We start from the raw sequence: 19008 nt of genomic DNA, 5'->3' as shown, positions 1-19008 counted from the left end.
GATTTCTTAAAATTATTTGTTTTTGCTGTGGGTACTCTGTATCTACTACCAGGAAGGAGCATCCCAGCAGTCAAATTTATTAAAAAAAAATGTATTATCTTTTAGCTGTAAATTCATTTTAAGATAAATAATCATTTGAAATGTACAGCTTGCATTAATGTAAAATGTCGCTATATAAATAATGTAAAAAACAGCTATATAAATATATTTTAAAATAAAGGTAGAAAGATTGCATTTCAGGACTTGGGCCCTTAGGCTGGAATTGCTTAGAGCCACCCCTGATAATAAGTTCCTTAGTTTTCAAAGCATTTCGTGACTAAACACTCCTTGCATCACATACTGATGTTCTATGTGTTTAAAGTAGGCCCTCTCTAGCTCCTCTTTTACATTGACCATAAGTCCAACCACGGCCGTGTCATCAGAAAGAAAGAAACTTTTTAAAGTTTGGAAAAATTCGAAGATGAGTGAATGGTGAGTAAAAAAAAAAACTCACATGTGGGTAAATTATCCATTTAAGTTCTGTCATTTTGCAGTCTAGTCTAATTTTCTACAACAACAGCCTACAAGGGTGTCACAGTGGTGCAGTGGTTAGCACAATCGCCTCACAGCAAGAAGGTTGCTTGTTCAAGCCCCGGCTGGGTCAGTTGGTATTTCTGTGTGGAGTTTGCATGTTCTCCCTGTGTTCACGTGAGTTTCATCTTGGTGCTCCAATTTTCCCCACAGTCCAAAGACATGCTCTATGGGTGAACTGTCTGAAGTGTATGTGTATGTGTGTTTCTCAGTGTTGGCTTGCGGCTGGAAGGGCATACGCTGCGTATGATATATGCTGGATAATTTGGCAGTTCATTTCGCTGTGGCAACCCCTGATTAATAAAGAACTAAGCCAAAAAGAAAATGGATGAATGAACAGCCTACAATACAGATATTGTCATGGGCACATTCATAAAAAAATATAACTTTCAATACGAAAAATGAGAATATAAAATGTGACCTGAACCCTTAGCTGAATAGTACAATCAATTTGCCAGAAAATCTGCCTCCATAAAAAAAAAAAAAAAAAAAGAGAAGACCTAACAATCTTATCATACACACACAACACAGTGTGTGCAGTTTATGAGAAAAGACCTTTGTTTGCAGTAAGTGAATGCGCAGAAGGCCATCACAGTCATGTTACTAAGTATGCAATTTGAAGGAACGGGACAAACTTACTGTTCTGTAATATACTGTAGTATGAAGATTAATGTTTATTGGTCAGTTAATATTAGTTCAAATACTATTAAATATCTGTGTAGTGTATTAGAATGTATATGAGTTACTGTTTTAAGTCTATCATAGAATGACATTCTTCAACTTTAATAAGTCAACACAGTTGAGAACGACTGCTAATCCAACACTAAAGAGAAACAATGAAGTATATACATTAACTATTTAAAATGACAGACCATACTCTAATTTTTGACAGTATTTATTTTAGAATTTAAACCCATTTCTTTTACAGTACCTTTAAAAAATTATGATTTCCTCTTTTATATTTAACTTGTTGCTTAGGGAATACGTCAACCTGGACAACATCATTCATAAATTCATTATTTCCATCTATGCTTTGTACAGCTATCTAATCTGAGCATGCAAAGAAATCTAAATACTAAGAAAATCGCCCTAAAAGTTGTCTAAATGAAGTGCAATCCATCTAGCTACTTAAAAATTAAACAAAAATCAAACGCTTTGTTATTTACCTAAAGAAAATGGTCAAATATATTGATAGAACATGATGTTAACTTAATGATTTCTGGCATAAAATAAAATTCCAACTTTGACCCATACAATGTATTTTTGTCTATTCCCACAAATATACCAGTCTTACATAATTCCATGGGTTACAGATTCAACAATTCAATTGTTGGGTAATTAAAAGCAAATAACAAGGTCACATATACTTTGCTTTTGCCCAGTATTGTTTGTTTAAACCCTATAACACGTATAACCCAAACAAAATAATGAAAGCATTCAGATTTAATCTGGACTGCTCTTACTCCTTATTTCCTAGAAACGGTATATAAAAAGGAAGCATGCATGGAACTGGGCCAAATTCTGCCCTGGCCCAACGCATCACATAGGAAAATCCCTTTAAAGCATATAAAATGAGTTCTTGTCGTAACATTTGATCATTCGAAAGTGGTTTAGGGTGGAATGTGAAAGAAGACCATCAGGAAACCGAACAATGAAGACTGTTACTGCTCTGCTTCTTGTCAGTTTAGCTGTTGTTGCCATTGAAGGTAAGATCCTTTTGCTTGCTTTAATATTTGTTGTTTTATTTAATTTATTTATTCTTTAAAAAAGCTTTTTTTGCTTTGTTGTTAAAGATGAATCATTTTCATTATTATTTATATCGTCCTCCAGGGCAGCATATGAAAAGCCAGAGATGTGTGTGTCTTGGTGCTGGACTCAACATGGTGAAGCCAGTGCTGATTGAGAAGATTGAAATTCTCCCTTCAAGTCCATCCTGTGGACATATGGAAGTCATGTAAGAACAATGATAATTCATAGTTAGAATGAAGAAATCCATCCATCTGTATTCTCTTTAATAACTCAACTGTGTATCTGAACAGAGCCACGCTGAAGAATGGAGCTGGAAAACGATGCTTAAATCCAAAGTCCAAGTTTACGAAAAAGATCATTGACAAGATTGCAAAAAATAACCGGTAAGTCTTACCAGTGCCATCACATTTGTTACTGAAGACTTGACCTGAATGTCTGTTTTACATATTTAAACTAAATATTGGAATAATGTTATGTTGTCTTTGTAGAAACGCTCGGTAAAATGGATGAAGTGGTTCAGCTGCATTTTCGAGTGTCAAGATTGTGGCCAATTTGGAGTTTATTCAAAATATGAGATGTTTTAATGTGTTACAATGTAATTTATTAAATGTATTTTCCCTCTAGCTTAATTTATTTATTCTGATTGTATCGTTTATTTATTGTCTGATCCAAATCTTCAAATAAAACCTTGTGAAGGTTTCACAATTTTTGCTTGAGTGAATTATTTTTATTATTATTATTGGTTCCAGGTCAGATATTTGTTATATATTTGGTAATATTTTTAAATATTAGTTATTAGTCATTACTATTTTTCTGCTTAGAAATGACTCACTTACTCTATGGTCAGGATACACTCTAAAATTTTTGGATTGTATTACAGCTTGTGTTATGCTGGGTAAAATATGAAAAAACCCAGTTGGATTGAAAATATTTTTAATTTAATTAAATTTTAATTTAACTGAAAAAATTTAACTGAAAAAAAAAAATTATCTAAAGGTTGGGTTTGTCCACATTTGACCAAACATTGGTCAGGACAACCCAGAATTATTTAAAGTATAGGCTTTAGATTAAAAATATGTTTTTTTAAAAAAAAGCTGTGGACAAAATAAAAGCACAGTAAACTCAAAAAAAAAAAAAATACAATGTTGGGTCGAATACAGACAAACCCAACCTTTTAGTCAAAAGTGTAATTTAAAGTTAAATTGAAACAAATAAACCAATGTTGGGTTAGGTTACAATAACTCAGCAATTTTTAAAGTATACCCAACAAAACAAATAAACAAAATTAAACATCAAATTCAATTGAAAAGTCTTGTTATTATCTAAGAGAAAATAAAGCACAGAAATAATAAATTACGAAAGGAATAGTAAACAAATGCCGTATTGAGAAAGGGACAATGACAGCACTGTAAATGAGTTTCATTTGAGACTATGAGAGTCTTTTCAACACTCATGAGAAAACTGATCTGCCAGAAAAGAGACCTTTCACACAGGACATGTTATTGTGCTGAAAATAAAAACAAAATGAAATGGCCATTTGCAAAAGATGCTTGGATTCGCTAAAGTTAGTCCTATATTTATGAAGACTATAAAAGATCTAAATGTATAAATAAAAATGTAGAATAAAAATGTATAATTAAGTAAAATGATAAACACCATTACAAAAAGTAATGCTGAATCTTGCTTGAATGCTTGAAAAGCAAAATTCTTAAAACTTAACAATATAGGTTATAATATAATAGGTTCGGTAAAATATGGACCAATGGTTGGGTTAAATTAGGGTAAAAAATATAAAATGTCCATATTTTACCCAAATCTAAGTTGAAATAGCCCAGAACAATTTAGAGTGTTTGCTACAGTACATTTACCTATATGGGCAAAACCATATATGCAAAGCATTTAATGGTGATTATTCAGCATGAGTTTGCAAAATGTTTTTTCTCTCATAAGCATGAACTTCTTAAGACAAATCTAATCAGGGAAGTGAAAACTGCTTTTGTTTTGATGTCATGATGTCACTAATTTCCATCATCAGAGTATTCTTTGTGATACAAAATATTAGTTTTCACTATAGCCGTTTAAACACTTTGATCACTGATACACATGGATTTTAATGCATCTGTGAGTGTGAATGCTTGTTGCATTTTGTTTAAACATTTTAAAGGATAGTTCACCTAAAAATGAAAATTCTGTCATCATTCTTTCCCCTTTAATTGTTCCAAAGGTTTTGTTTCGTTCTGTTGAACACAAAATAATAAACTTTAAAGAATGTTGGAAACTGTAACCATTAACTTCCACATCAGTATTTGCTTTTCCTATACGGAAGACGAGAGCAACATGCAAGTTGTATCCTATAAAAATAACATTAATTACAGTAAAAAAAAATGACACAAGACTGATAAGCATCCAACACTTTGAGTGAAAGCATTTCAAAGAAATGGGAAATTGAAACTGCTGAAAGTGTAACTGGGAACTGTGCCCATGTGTGATGCTGATTTACAAGCAGGGAAACATTTTCAGAGTTTATGGCTTCAAACGGTCATCAAAACCTTCAACAATGAAGACTGCTGCACTTTTGTTTTTCTGGCGTGTCTGCTTGCTACACAAGTGCATGGTGAGAGTTGCCTATTAGGCCCTTCAATACAATTTAATATTTATTTATTTAAATAATAATAATAATAATAATAATAATTCGTTACATTTATATAGCGCTTTTCTGGGCACTCAAAGCGCTTTACACAATGGGGGGGGAATCTCCTCATCCACCACCAGTGTGCAGCATCCACCTGGATGACGCGACGGCAGCCATTTTGCGCCAGACCGCACACCACACACCAGCTGATTGGTGGAGAGGAGACAGAGTGATGATATGCCAATCATGATATGGGGAGGGTTAGGAGGCCATGATGGACAGAGGCCAGTGGGCAGATTTGGCCAGGATGCCGGGGTTAAACCCCTACTCTTTTTCGAAGGACATCCTGGGATTTTTAACGACCACAGAGAGTCGGGACCTCGGTTTAACGTCTCATCCGAAAGACGGCGCTCACTGAGCAGTATAGAGTCCCCGTCAATATACTGGGGCATTAGGACCCACACAGACCGCAGGTTGGGCGCCCCCTGCTGGCCTCACTAACACCACTTCCGGCAGTAAAGCCTGTATCTGATAAATACTAGTTTTTATGATGCTGTTCTGCAGATAACAATTCTTCATTTTTATTTCAGGGCAAAAAAAGATTAACAGGTGCTCGTGTGTCGGTAAAGGCCTGGACAGGGTTGCACTGAGGAACATTGAGAAGTTTGAAATCATCCATCCAAGTCCATCTTGTGGAAAACAGGAGGTCATGTAAGGACAAAAACAACGATTATATGGAGATATTGACACATTCATGCTGTTATTTTAACACATTAAGCTGATCTTTCCTTTTTTTTCAGTGTGACCATGAAGAGCTCATTGCAGAAATGCTTAAACCCAGAGTTTAAATTCACCAAGCCGCTAATCAGGAGGGCTCTTGAAAAGATGTTAGTATTTTAACACTTTTTGTAGTCTGTAGTTATCAAATATGATATGGCTATTTCTGAAATCAATCAATTAAATAAAAAGTCTTATGATGAAGTGTGTGTGGTCTTTTCAGGATACAGCAATAAGCCATTAAAGGACATCCTGTTAGATACTGTAATCCCACCATGGCTGACAGTTTACATGTTGTTTGAGTGTGACTATAGATCTGTATAAACCATTGTGAAAAATGAGATTGATAACACATGCAACAGACTGTAGCATAATTATATATTATATATATATATATATAATCAGTTTTGCAATTTTATTTTGTATTCCTTTTCTTAGAACCAATAAAAAGCACTGTTATACAGTCCACTTAAGAAGATTAATTGTGTTGTTGTACATCTGTACGTCTACACTTTGAAAATAAAAGGGATTTTCTATTATTAAAGTTGTCTGTTCCTTTTAACTGAATTATCCACATAATAAGTGTGCCCCTATACGCAAAGATTATTTAAATTTCCAGCTAGATATCAGACAGTCTTACCATAAATCACCATCATTTCACAAATCACAAATTATGTAAATTAAGGAGTATATATGATTGATGAACATGTAAAAAGACTGAAAAATGTCAGATATGGCATGGTCAATGCACGGCATTTATACATTGTATATGTACATGAATCTGAAGAGTTCACACAGGTTAAAATACTTACAATCCAAACTGATTATCAAACAGTTTTAGTAATCTTAAATCATCAAACATGTACAAATCAACATGCATGCTCCGCTATTTGTTAGCTGGTATAATATTTATTGGATACAATGCCATTGTACAACATGTGAAAGCACATTTTTTATTGCACATCATATTTAAATATCTTTTTAAATATGAAACTAAATATATAAACAACAACATTGATTGCATGATATAATTCTTATCATGTGTAATAATAAGCAAAACTTTGGAATAATTTTTGCTCATAATATCTGACATATCTCACATTGAAGGCATTTTTTATTATTTAAGATTTACCAACTTTTTGAGACACGTTTTGCGTACCTTTTAAAGTCAAGTCTAGTTACAGGTCAAGTAAAGTACTTGGTTAATCATCCTTTTGTAGTTTTGTTTGCTTGTTTTATTTTTTTTTTCCACTTTGTGCCCTATTGTGTCTTTTGTTTTCCAGCTCTATTGGGTACAGTTTGGGCTTGTTTTGTTTTCAGATTAAAGACTTTTTGGGGGGAAATTCCCTGCCTGTTCTGCGATTGGGATCTGTTTGTAAACTGTGACAGTGGCTGGAGGTCAGTTTGTGATTAATTGTGCTTTTTAAAAAAAAACACCACCCATCATTTCTGGCAATACATTGATATAGTAATGAATCATTTAAAGAGCTTATTGTTTTGTTCAGAATTCAGTTTTGTGAGGTGCCATTGTCCACAAAGTCACTTGATGGCCAAAATATGAAGAAAGTAAAATACATGTTAATCTGTCAAGTTTAAAGAGAGCTGTACACCAAACAAAATACTGACCGCTTAAAACTTAATGTCTGCTTAGACTTTAGACTCTTCAAACAGTTGATTACAATTCTGTATAGTGCAAACAGTAAACTATATGGTCACACTTTATGATGGTCCGTTTGTTGAATTTAGGTGGCATTGCATACCCACTATTTCTCATTAAATTACTAATTAAGTAGACTGTTGGGTTGGGGTTAGTCTAAGTTGACACGTACTTGCAAAGTTTCTTATAGTCAGTTAAATGTCTGTTAAGCAGCAGTATTAACAGATATTAAGCAAACAGTCTACTAATACTCAAATGGACCATCAAAATAAATTGTTACCTAATATCTAAATATCTGTAATGAAAAAGGTTGTTATATTGAGTAAATATTCTGTAGTGCACGCATTATCACTTTCTGACGATGTAGGAGTTGAAATGGCATTTCCAGATTTTCCAAAAGGACTTTCAGTCTCTCTTTCATTTTCATCTCTCATGCATGATTGTGACATTCAGAATGACTTCAGCACAACTGGTCATGGTCCTATATAAAGAATAAGGTAGTGAAAATACTTGATGATTTTCCAGTTAAAGGAGAAGTGATTTCCGATATCCTGATTTGATGTTTGTTTATGCCTAAATGATTTGGTATTCCAACATTTGAACTCTGATTAGTAAGTGCATTTCATCAGTAAAATACTTTCATTTTTGAAATATTCAATCCACTCTATAAAACATTACTTTAAAATGTCATTTCTGCACAAAAATATGGCCTAACAAATATGTTTATTTTTCTAAGCCTATGTTGGTAACACTTTATAATAATTACAGACTATGAATCATTTATTAAGCATTAGCAGAGTACATTATTTGTTAAACATTAACTCTACCTTAATAAACGTTAGTAAGCTGTTTATAACTGCAGCTACAAATGCTGTATTCTTGACCTATAACCATATTTATAACGTGCTAAACAATTGTACTTTCATACATTGTTTTCTAAGATAATTCAGAATGAGTTAGTAAAGGATTAATAAACTATTCAAATTAACGTTTATATATCTTATTATTCAGGCATACTAATAGTTAATTTGTTAACAACTGCTTTAATAACTCAACTTCATGCAGTTTTGTAACCTAATCTTAAGTGAGGACTATTTATGCTTTATAAATACCTTATAAATGACAATTAAAGGCTTGGTATCAAATGAACAATAATCTTTGCAGTCTTATCAAAATGTAAAAATAAAATTGCATAAAACAACAACAATATACAAATTTAACAATATAATAGGATGCAGTGTCTAAACTGTATCATCATTTTATTTTAGATAAGGTTGCAAAGATTATTTTTTTTATTTGATATAGTTTCATTTGTGTATCTTCAAACGAATAGAAATTAATAAAGTCGTTCATTTTCTTTTTTCTAGAATTTAACTGAGCCTTTAATTGTCATTTATACACAGCAAATTTTGAAGTGTTAATTTCACTCTCAAAGTGTGAAAATTAACACTTCTTTAGTGTTTATATAGGTCCACACTAAATCGAGTTAAATTTACACTTGAAAAAGAGTAAATTATTTTACACATGCTTAGTGTTTAAAAAAAGCACTGCTAGTGTTGACTTTAACTCTATGTTTTCCACTCGCTTTCCCTATTTGCATAAAGTAAATATGTTAAAACTACACTCGCAGTGTTAATAGCTTAACACTAAGAGTGTTCATCTTAACACTAATAATATAGTGCTCATACATACCTAGGTTGATATTTAAATGTATTTTTAATTATATAGATTGTTTACTGCATTACAGGACAGTTTGCATTGATCAGTTAAAAAAAAGTCAGAACAGTTTACCAGTTTCAACTTTTATTTTTAACAATGCATCTTATACGAAAAGTTAAACCAACATAAAATGTACAGCATTTTCAGTATCAAAAACTGTGAGAGTCTTAAAGAGGTGCTGCTTGCTTGCAAGCTTTGACAACACCAACACATTATTGTAAAAGAAACATTTAGTGTAAAAGCTTTGCACGCAGTTTCTTTACCCTGGATGACTCACTGGTAGGTCCAACATCGATGTTGTAGACTGTAGTCTGCAGAAAGGTAAAGATGTAGACAAGGGCTTCCTCGTACGTCAAGTTAAACACATAGTCTTTAAAGAGTTCATCAACAGCAGTCAAGGACCTGGTTGCTGCACAAGAGACGAGATGTTTGTCCATAACCACATAGAAATGGTCAATCCTCCCCTTGATCCTTCCTGATCTTAGGAGATATCGCTGTTGGCCCTTCCTCTCACTGAGATGGTCTTCAATGCTGGTGCAAGACTGCAAAAAAACAGCCAAAAATATGTCATTAAATGCAGGAAACCAATTAGGAAACTTACAATTTTGTTAATGAAAACACAAAAAATAACAAAACCACCTTTACCCAAAGTGCAAAAATAAAATGTGTTCATGTCATTCATTGTGTAGTGTGACAGGGAAAAGAATTACCACAAAAATATGTTTATATATTTTTTTAATAAACCCTCATTTCATCCAAGATGTAACGTACATTCTTCAACAGCATTCAACTGAATGTATTGGCTTTTGAAAAAAAAAGTTTCAAAAGGTACATTTTATAGCTTCGCATAATGGTCTTAACAACCTTAATAATAACAATGAAAAGACTTTCGAAAATATTGTGAGTTTTACCTTATGGAAATGCACAAGTCTTTCAAAGGCCTCTGTTGAACTGATCTTAGTCATCTTTCTCTCTGAAGAAGGAGGTAGGAGATGCAGAAGGAGTAGGACAGATGACATTATTATCCCAGTCTGAATGAATGACGATAAAAAAAGTCATACGTATTAATATTAAAATGAAGCAAGCCCACATTCACACTTATAGCTCACAAATACAAAAGAAACCAAAGCAAATTTCAAACTACAAAATCCTTAGAAATCGTACCATTTTCAGATTCTTGTCCTTCTGCTGAATTAATAAGACAATGAAGTCTGGCAGTTGAAGTTAGAGATTTCGCCTCATTGACGATCCTGTGCTTAAATGCGGTCTCCCACCTCTCAAGCAACTTGTTGGATGTTTCAGCATTGAACAGGAGACCAAAGTCTTAAATAATCTAAGAAAGAAGCATATTAGATTTATTACAAACGGTTCCCTTTTCTGGATCCTAAAAATGTTTCTGTAATATAGATAAGAAATATTTAAAAAATGCCAGTTACATTAAAAAGACTGACTGTATGATACAAATAAAAATAAAAAACACAAACCTTTAAACCAGGGGTGTCGGAAAATGGGTCTCTCAGGCTGGGAAAAAGAGAAATAATGTCCAAAGCATAAGTCTCCCGTTGCTTGCACATGGGGATTCTCCTAACAATCAGTAAAATATTTGTTTAAAGACAGTACTTAACTTTTTACTTTTTTTTTTTTGGTTTAAAAAAAAATCTTTGCTTTTCTTGCATATATTTAATGAAATCTTACCCATGAATCTTTCATGTGATTGACGACAATATTAACCAGCTGCCGTCTAGTGCTGTGGCCCTAAAGTTTATGACCTTGTATTCATCAAGTACGTCATCAACACCAGATTGCTTTCCCAATGCATCTTAAACAATCTGATAAAGTGACCAGAAAAAAGGTTATAATTAAAATAATAAAATTAACCATAACAAACAACATATGCATATACCTGTTTTGCCCTTTTACCATCTACTATCAAGCAGCTCTTAGTCCTTGTCAATTGATTCTGCATTGTTCGTTCTGGGTCTTCATGATCTGTTAGAGAGAGTGAAACTGTATCAGTACATGTGCTGGCTGTTGATGATCTTGTGGGTGAAATCACTGATGGAGAAATCGAAAACATTATTATTAACCTTTACGTTATATTTTCTTTAGTTTACAATCAATTTATCTTATATTTCAACTTAATTTAAAACAATGCTTTACTAATAGCTTTTACTATACACCATCATCCTCAATGTTTTTCTACACTGTGGTTTTGACAGACTATTTTGATCAACCTTTCATCACTGGGCATCACATGAACTTAAGCTAAACGAACACCTGGCAATGGTCAAGAAACATATAAAAACTCTTTATTTCTATACACACTCCACTGTTCAGTAAGCTCTTCTATGAATTTCTTCTTTTTACTTAATTCTAACTGTTTTGACTTATACTACTGTAAAACAGAGGCATTTTAAACTGTCCAAATATTTATTGAATAATTACCCTCAGGCAGGCCAGCAGAAATATTTTCTTCCAAACATATAAGTCAAGCATAAATGTGGACTGCTGTCCATTAACTCTTGGAAGATGTCCTCTTTTACATTAGTGTCATTGTCATTAAAAACTTGAAGATCTGCAGTTGTTGATAATCCAAATTTGCTTTTCACTGAAAAAAAAAAACAGACTCAGGAAATGGTTATGACTTTAGTGAGCACAACTCTGACCAGCACAATCTTAACTTACCTTCACTGCGAAAACATTGAAATGTAAAATCAGTAAGCAATTTTACATATTTTTTCACTCTTTGATATAGAACTTTCACCAACATGATGGAAGCTGTTGAAAAATACACAATATATCACTTTATTATTAACAAGAATCCATCACAAACTTGACATAGTACAATTAAATCAAGTTAATTTATTCATTTCCATGTTAAGGTGATACAGAACCGGATGTTATTATGAATAGTACATATAAATAAAAAAACACATTATGTTTTTCTTTTTCTAAAAATAGCTATATTTATTACGTTTTTTTTTTTTTTTTAATTATTATGGAGGATTCTAAATACCAATTTCTAAATAGTATTGTTAGCAAGACGTAGGCTATGGGAAAATTACACTTGTATAAAAGCACATTACAGATTAAAAAAACACTTTTTTTTGTCACATTACACATTAATGAAATATCTTCAAAAGTTAAGAGTACGTACAGTTCTATCTAAGCCAGCTCTTCATGCAATGCAATTGAACAGCACTTCAATATTAAATAAATAACGTTACTATTCGACTACTACCTTAGAGTCAACAATGAAATTTGCTAGGTAAACAATGGCAATAACAGTCTGCTTGGGTTCGTCTCTTCTGAGCTTAGCATTTTTCGGTCGTTGTCAGTGGAGCTCAGCTCCACTTATAGGGAACACGTTACTCGATTCGCGCTCATCAGTTCTTTTCACAGCAGTTCCGTCTGTTACAGTTACCGAATAAGTCGAAACTCAACATATTTTTGAGTGAAACTGAGAGTCAGACAGGTTATAAAGTAAGCCATTTTAAGAATTGGTGCTTACCGGAGAAGCGAACCGTTTCAAATGATTCAGTTCAATAAAGTGAACTGGTTCGATTGATTCACTGAAAAGAACCGGTTAAAGAAGAATCATTTCCTAACTGGCTATCCCTTCATGTCAACAAGCACGGCTAACTTTTACAACGAATGTATTTTGCGTCTGTTTTTAACGTATTATGAAAAGCTGGTCTGTACCTGTACACTTGAATCGTATAACGTTATTCACTGTTTAAAAGCACCGATGAAAGCGAGAACAGGCAGCCCGCGACTCCTCGCTGCTCGCGCCACAAATCAATCGCACTGAACAGTGAACATTATAGATAACGTTAGATTACACACAAAGCTAGGTTACAGTTCAGCTAACGTTAAGTACTGACAGCTGCTGCTTTGCAGATATTTAAAACAAATAAACAGTTTAAACAATTCAAACGTTTGCATGAGTACTGCCTATTTCTCATAATAGGCTCGAACTGAACCCGATTCAAATATAGGAACTCCTTAAAACTGTTAACTGTAAAATGTTTAAAGTTACCTTTATTTTCCCGCTAAAGCAGCTTGTCTCGCGGCTCCAGATGTCTGTCGTGTATAAATTGACAAGTGGTTAGAACTTGAAATCTCGGTTAGAATATTTACAAATATTAATTTAACATTGAGAAACATAAAGCATGTAAAAATGTATTGAATATTTGTGGTTAAATAAGTAATATGACAGTTACCTGTTTGAATGCTCTCCATGTGCCATCCGCCATTAATCAAAGAGGAAGTAAGGTGAAGCGACCGGAAATGGAAACAACTCGTTTTTAGTGTTAACTATGTTAACTCGCAGTATTAACCCTTACTCTGACCACAAGGGTACACTGCAGGTGTTTATGTCACGTAAATTAACACCACAAATAACACTTTTTGACTCAAAAAAATTTACACTGTAAAAACAACTCCAAACAACACTGGAAATTTTGCTGTGTAAGGCATTTATAAAAGCATAAACAGTCCTCACTCTAGATTAGGTCACAAAACAGAAGTCGAGTTAATAAAGCATTTACAAATTTTACAAATTAACTATTAGTACATGCCTGAATAGTAAGAATTAGAAATGTTCATTTGAATAGTTTACTAATCATTTACTAACTCGTTCTGAATGATCTTAAAAAACAAATACGCTTAAATAACTGGTTTGTTAATAATGCAGAGCTTAATTTAGTAATGAAAAATAAATCATTAACAAAGTATGAAAGTACAATTATTAAGCACATTATAAATATGCTTGTACGTAAAAAACAGAGCATTTGCGGGTCAGACATGCGAGTCCGTGACCAGCACCCCATGGCTGCCCGCCCTCATTGGACTATATCCACACCCCCTGTTCCCATCCCCTGTGGCAATGTTATGTCTTGTCTGCATGTTTATGTGCTGATTGCGGGGCTTTTTTTTCCCCTGATCTCAAGAGCAAGATGATCTCCCCTAATTCAAGAGCAAGGTGAAAGGGAGTTTTTTTTTTTTTTTGCCTCCCTCTCCTAAAATGTATCTTACTTCCTTTTTCTAAATGCTACCTCCTGTGACCTGTCTTCCCCTGAAAATTCTGATGTTTGTGTACGGTTGGGGGGCTTCAAGAAAGGTTATGTGACATGTAAAGGCCTGGTTTCATTTGATTTGTTGCTGCAGTTATGAACTGCTTACTAACATTTATTAATTTTATGCTCAACAGATTATTAATTCACTATTTGCTGATGCTTAATAAATGGTTCATAGTGTGTTGTTATTATAAAGTATTACTCATTTGTTTTTTTGGTAAGTTTTTCTAAATGTTACGACTCATCACTTGATCCAGGGCTAATTAGAGAAATCATATTGTTCAAATGCTTACATCTTTGACCAAAATTGAGGTCAGCATTTCTTTCTCTTCTGCATATGACCTACAGTATAATGTTTATGGTGACTTATAAAAATAAAGAGGTAGTGAAATTATTTAACCATCTTCCACAGAAAATACGCTTGGTCCTGCATGTGTTTCTTACTGACATTGTAAAATAAATCCAACATTTACAATCAAACCAGCAAATCCAGCTGATCTCAACTGCACTTTCAAAGATCTGTAATTCAAGCATGTGTTGAACAGCGAGTAAATAAAGAATGTTGTCAGCAGTGGTGTAAAGTAACACATCACAAATACTCAAATTACTGTAATCGAGTAGATTTTCTCAGCAATTGTAAGCAGGTTTAAAAATATGTACTTTCACTTTTCCTTGAGTACATAGTTAGTCCTATATCAGTCATTTTTTTTAATTTGCATTACCCTGCCACTACTATATTTTTTCTTGTCTATGGAGATTGGCTAAGTAGAAAAATCAGTCCTGTGATTCCTGTCCAGTCAAATAGCACATAGAAAGTAAATCGCTTACAAGCATGAGCACTTTTAAAATGCAGCAAACTGTTTGGAAGCATTAAAAGTGTCCAAGAAGATGTCCAAAATCGCAGTGATTCAGAGACTGCATGTATCTGATGAGAAGTCTGAACAGAATTTCACTGACTAAAATAGTCAAATAGTTTTAGACAATAACTAAATGCACTACATAATGTTACATTTACACATCCCTGCACAAATTTCATTAATGCATCAGCCTTTAACAATGTAATACTCACTACTCTTGAGTACTTTTAAAAGGTCTACTGTTTCTCATACTTTGATGAATATTTACAACAGATACCTTCACTCCACAGCATTTTTGGGCAAATAATGGTGCTTTTACTTGAGTATGATTTTTTGTACATTTTCCACCACTGGTTTTCAGTCATTAGATAGCAGATAAATATTCGTCAAATTCATCTAGAAAGTTTTTCTAATTAGAAAGAAAGATTTTTCAAAATATCATTCTTCACTGTAAAATGCAGGGTTCCACACAATTCATTCATGTTGTTCCAACACAAATTGATTAGGTTGACTTAACACTTTTAACAAATTTGTGAGGATTGAACATAAAAAATTAAGTTGTCCCAATGAAATCTTAAGAATTTTGTTGTTTCAGCTCACTTTAAATAAGTAGTTTGAATGAGCAAAAAATATATACTAATTTGAGTATTGAGTTACACTGAAAATGATGACCAGCAGTTAGGTTAAGTCTGGTTTAGAGATAGATGCGAGACCTATTTAGAAAAACTAAAGCAGTTTGAATAAAGCTGAGGCTAGCATTTATATTTTTTTCAATTGTTTTGGAGAGTTTCACACATTTTAAATTGTTCGATATAGCATTGCTGAGAAATTTTGTTAAACTTATCCTTTATTTGAAAAGATTGAGAGACAAACAGTTTTTATCTGGATATGTTCTCTCTCTTATAATAAAGGTAAGGTTTTTTGTAACTTTATTTTGTTTTTTGTTTTGCACGGTAAAAAAAAATCTGTAAATTAGCAGTTTTTCATATTTTGTAACTTCAATTAACTGTCAGTACTTTTTCTGTTATTTTCCAGGCTTATTTCTTTATATATTGTTTCCTGAACTACTAATTACATTATATTCATTCACAGCGGAATGAATCACCAACTTATCCAGCACATGTTTTACGCAGCAGATGCCCTTCCAGCTGCTACCCATCCCTGGGAAACATCTATACACATTCATTTACACCAATACACTAAGGACAATTTAGTTTACCCAATTCATCTCTACTGCATGTCTTTGGACTGTGGGGGAAACTAGAGCACTTGGAGGAAACCCACATGACCACAGGGAGCACATGCAAAGTCCACACAAAAACGTCAACAAACCCAGCCGAGGCTCAAATCAGCAACCTTCTTGCTGTGAGACGACAGCACTACCTACTGCGCCACTGCATCACTCATTATATTATATTATATTATATTATATTATATTATATTATATTATATTATATTATATTATATTAGCTGTACAGATGAGACATGACCATTTTCAAGATGTCTTCACCTCCAGAATGCAGAATGTGAATAGCCTTCACTGGCACCCTATTATATTATATACTTAATTATATAGTAGTACTTAAAACGACTAAAATGTCAACAGAATTCACTTTTTTAACTGTGTCAATTACAATGGACATCACTTTTCAGCTCATGTTTTTGTGGTTCCTGTGCATTTAATCTAATTTAATGCCTGCAGTCCATGAGAGTTGACAATTGTCATCCAGTCAAATGACAGTAAGGCTCGACATGTTGCAATTGAAAAAAAATTAAAAATACACTAGACTGAAAAGCAGCAAGGCATCATTTCACTCCAGACACAGACATAAGCTCCATTAAATATATATAAATATAAATATATATATATATATATATATATATATATATATATATATATATATATATATATATATATATATATATATATATATATATATATATATATATATATTCTGACCTCCATTGAAATGAACAAATGTATATATATATATATATATATATATGAACACAACTTTAAATAAATGGAAAACTCTTGTGATCCACAAAATACAGAAACTGTTAATTAACAGCAACTTGTTTTCCATATCAGTTTTTCTTTTTCTTTTTGGGTTGTGTCTCTCTGAGATAATGCATATCTTTGTTCATTATTGACTTCAGTTCTTTGTCAATAAATTAAATTAAATTTAAATTCTCTCATTTTGTCTTTTGGTCTGATGGTCTAACAGGAGTCTTTGGTTATTTAATCAGTTTGATTTCATCTCAATCTTAGTGGGTCTGTTTCTTTATGCAAACTACAGAGTTAATGCATAAAAGCTAAGGGTTGGCATAAATGCATTTGCATGTGTTGCTTCGTCTTTTTAATAATTTATAGTGTGTTTTAAGTTTTGCTTTTGCAAAGTTTTGGCCTATGATGGTTTCCCAACAAAGAAAATTGTGCATACATATTTTAGAGTTATTATTAAAAATTTTCTTCTTCATTCAGGGAAAGTTCAACTCAGTGTGCCCTAAATCATATACCTTTTCTTCAAGAAGGTTCAGGTCAGTGTTTCTGAGAAATCATAATAAAAAAAGAAAAAGCAGAGGAAGTTGGAGCACAAATGGGAAGTAAAACTGGGGGGAAGCCCCTGATGCTAAAGTATTTATTTGAACTCCTTCGGATCCTCAGTCATAATCTGACTGACCCAGACGAGCTCAGTTCATCTAGAACAAGAACAAGAACAAGAAGACCATGAAGACTCTTGCAGCTTTTCTTCTTCTGACCTGCCTGATCGCTGGAAAGGTGAACGGTGAGTTTCAGAAACGCATCAATATCATTCAGCTCATGTATCTTTTCTCATGCTGAGGTTTTTTAAGTTAAATTAAATATGAAACATTAAATATATATATATATATCATTTCCAGGTCAAGACAACACTTCAAGAGCCAGGTGCTTCTGTGCTGACAAAGGCATAAACATGGTTTTATTGAAGAATATTGAGAAGGTGGAAATCTTCCCTCCAAGTCCATCTTGCAACAAAAATGAGATTGTGTAAGCATATGGCATAACTTTTCTATACAGTTTTTAAAAATTATTTTAAATGAAGTTTATCAGCTTCATGTAATATCTGCATCTCTTTTGATCTTTCACAGTGTGACCCTGAAAAACGGTGCAAGACAGAAATGCTTGAATGCAGACTCAAAATTCACCCAAAATGTTGTCTTAAAGGCTATTGGGAAAAGGTGAGAATTTCTGCTTATGTATATTTATGTCTGCTTCACAAATATATTCACCACTAACAAAACAGGCAATTTAACAGGACCCCCAAACTAAAATAGTTATTAAATGAAATGTTTCTTGTGCTTGCAAGATGCAGAAGTCTGTGCCACACAGTACAACAACTGGCACAGTGAAGAGCTCCATGACTTCATCAACATCAGCACCGACTGCCTTTAAATGACTCCTGACATACCTGCTGTATTTATACACTGCCAAATTCAATTGTGTTTTACTTACGTAATCTTCAAAATCTTTAAAATGTTTGCTAATGCATCAGCTGATTTCCTAACTACTGAGTTTTGAAAATTCAAGTTCTCTAAAAACAAATAACTGAACAATGTGTCATATGTACAGTTTTTTAAATAGTTTGCTAAATTACAGTATTTTTGTAAAAAAAAAAAATGTGTCAAATAAAGCTTTTCTATCTACAAATGATGTGTTCTCTCCCATTTCATAATTGTTCTTGCATTCTACGATTCCAAACTGTAATTAAAACTATGTTCATAGTAAACAACAGCTCTGTGAGCATCATGCATTCATGATTATTACTATTGTAAACAGTATTTCAACATACATTTTAAGTGAGTTGAACTCTCCTGATTTGATCTCTCTTTACAATGCATATATGATGTAATATTCAAGATTAACAAGCAAATTCCCACAATAGTTTTGCATATTCGAGTAAGTTTTAAACCCCCTCTCAAGAGTGT

At 33.0% G+C, this 19008-nt stretch overlaps 4 protein-coding genes and 2 long non-coding RNA genes across 12 annotated transcripts in view; 4 read left to right on the top strand and 2 right to left on the bottom strand.

Moving 5' to 3' along the window:
• rufy3 (RUN and FYVE domain containing 3) overlaps positions 1 to 19008 on the bottom strand; it is an 881807-nt gene that overhangs the window by 37274 nt on the left and 825525 nt on the right. The gene's annotated exons all lie outside the window — the stretch shown is intronic.
• LOC148679708 (uncharacterized) overlaps positions 1 to 19008 on the top strand; it is an 890299-nt gene that overhangs the window by 440431 nt on the left and 430860 nt on the right. The gene's annotated exons all lie outside the window — the stretch shown is intronic.
• On the top strand, positions 1659 to 3024 carry cxcl11.1 (chemokine (C-X-C motif) ligand 11, duplicate 1). The gene is given in 4 exon segments (NM_001386779.1): positions 1659 to 2276; positions 2401 to 2524; positions 2610 to 2702; positions 2808 to 3024. Coding segments are annotated over 4 exon segments (285 nt in total). The 5' UTR covers positions 1659 to 2221; the 3' UTR covers positions 2821 to 3024.
• On the top strand, positions 4658 to 5925 carry LOC147844138 (C-X-C motif chemokine 11-6-like). Its single transcript, XM_087254097.1, has 3 exons — positions 4658 to 4933; positions 5542 to 5662; positions 5752 to 5925. The coding sequence occupies exons 1-3, from the start codon at positions 4801 to 4803 to the stop codon at positions 5849 to 5851; spliced, it is 354 nt and encodes a 117-aa protein (XP_087110223.1). The 5' UTR covers positions 4658 to 4800; the 3' UTR covers positions 5852 to 5925.
• LOC147844137 (uncharacterized) lies at positions 9172 to 13381 on the bottom strand. 5 transcript variants are annotated; one of them, XR_015490667.1, is made up of 10 exons: positions 13328 to 13381; positions 13144 to 13187; positions 11790 to 11882; positions 11550 to 11712; positions 11008 to 11159; positions 10800 to 10933; positions 10589 to 10688; positions 10269 to 10437; positions 10016 to 10135; positions 9172 to 9646 (listed from the first exon to the last, which is right to left on the bottom strand). It is a non-coding gene; the product is annotated as an uncharacterized LOC147844137 (long non-coding RNA). The 5 variants fall into 5 exon arrangements; XR_015490671.1 differs by having other exon boundaries at positions 10589 to 10625; XR_015490668.1 differs by having other exon boundaries at positions 11008 to 11093.
• cxcl11.3 (chemokine (C-X-C motif) ligand 11, duplicate 3) lies at positions 17710 to 18733 on the top strand. Of its 3 annotated transcripts, none has more exons than XM_087254092.1 (4): positions 17710 to 17828; positions 17944 to 18070; positions 18172 to 18261; positions 18390 to 18733. In XM_087254092.1, exons 1-4 carry the CDS (start codon positions 17771 to 17773, stop codon positions 18430 to 18432), a joined length of 318 nt encoding a protein of 105 aa, XP_087110218.1. In that variant the 5' UTR covers positions 17710 to 17770; the 3' UTR covers positions 18433 to 18733. The 3 variants fall into 3 exon arrangements, with proteins under 3 accessions (XP_087110218.1, XP_087110219.1, XP_087110220.1); XM_087254093.1 differs by having other exon boundaries at positions 18396 to 18574; XM_087254094.1 differs by lacking the exon at positions 18390 to 18733 and having other exon boundaries at positions 18172 to 18265.

This window comes from Danio rerio, chromosome 5, assembly GCF_052040795.2.
Source record: "Danio rerio strain M-AB ecotype USA chromosome 5, GRCz13ab, whole genome shotgun sequence".
Taxonomy (NCBI): Eukaryota; Metazoa; Chordata; class Actinopteri; order Cypriniformes; family Danionidae; genus Danio; species Danio rerio.
The sequence above is the reverse complement of the archived record's forward strand: the minus strand, read 5'-3'. Positions and strand labels throughout refer to the sequence as shown.

Excerpts from the sequence above, each read along its gene's own strand:
- LOC147844138 (XM_087254097.1), top strand. The coding sequence starts at position 4,801 with ATGTGTGATGCTGATTTACAAGCAGGGAAACATTTTCAGAGTTTATGG. Across the intron at positions 4,934-5,541 it reads GCTTGCTACACAAGTGCATG|GGCAAAAAAAGATTAACAGG; the intron begins GTGAGAGTTGCC and ends TTTTTATTTCAG. Across the intron at positions 5,663-5,751 it reads TGTGGAAAACAGGAGGTCAT|TGTGACCATGAAGAGCTCAT; the intron begins GTAAGGACAAAA and ends CTTTTTTTTCAG.
- cxcl11.3 (XM_087254092.1), top strand. The coding sequence starts at position 17,771 with ATGAAGACTCTTGCAGCTTTTCTTCTTCTGACCTGCCTGATCGCTGGA. Across the intron at positions 18,071-18,171 it reads TGCAACAAAAATGAGATTGT|TGTGACCCTGAAAAACGGTG; the intron begins GTAAGCATATGG and ends GATCTTTCACAG. Across the intron at positions 18,262-18,389 it reads TTAAAGGCTATTGGGAAAAG|ATGCAGAAGTCTGTGCCACA; the intron begins GTGAGAATTTCT and ends TGTGCTTGCAAG.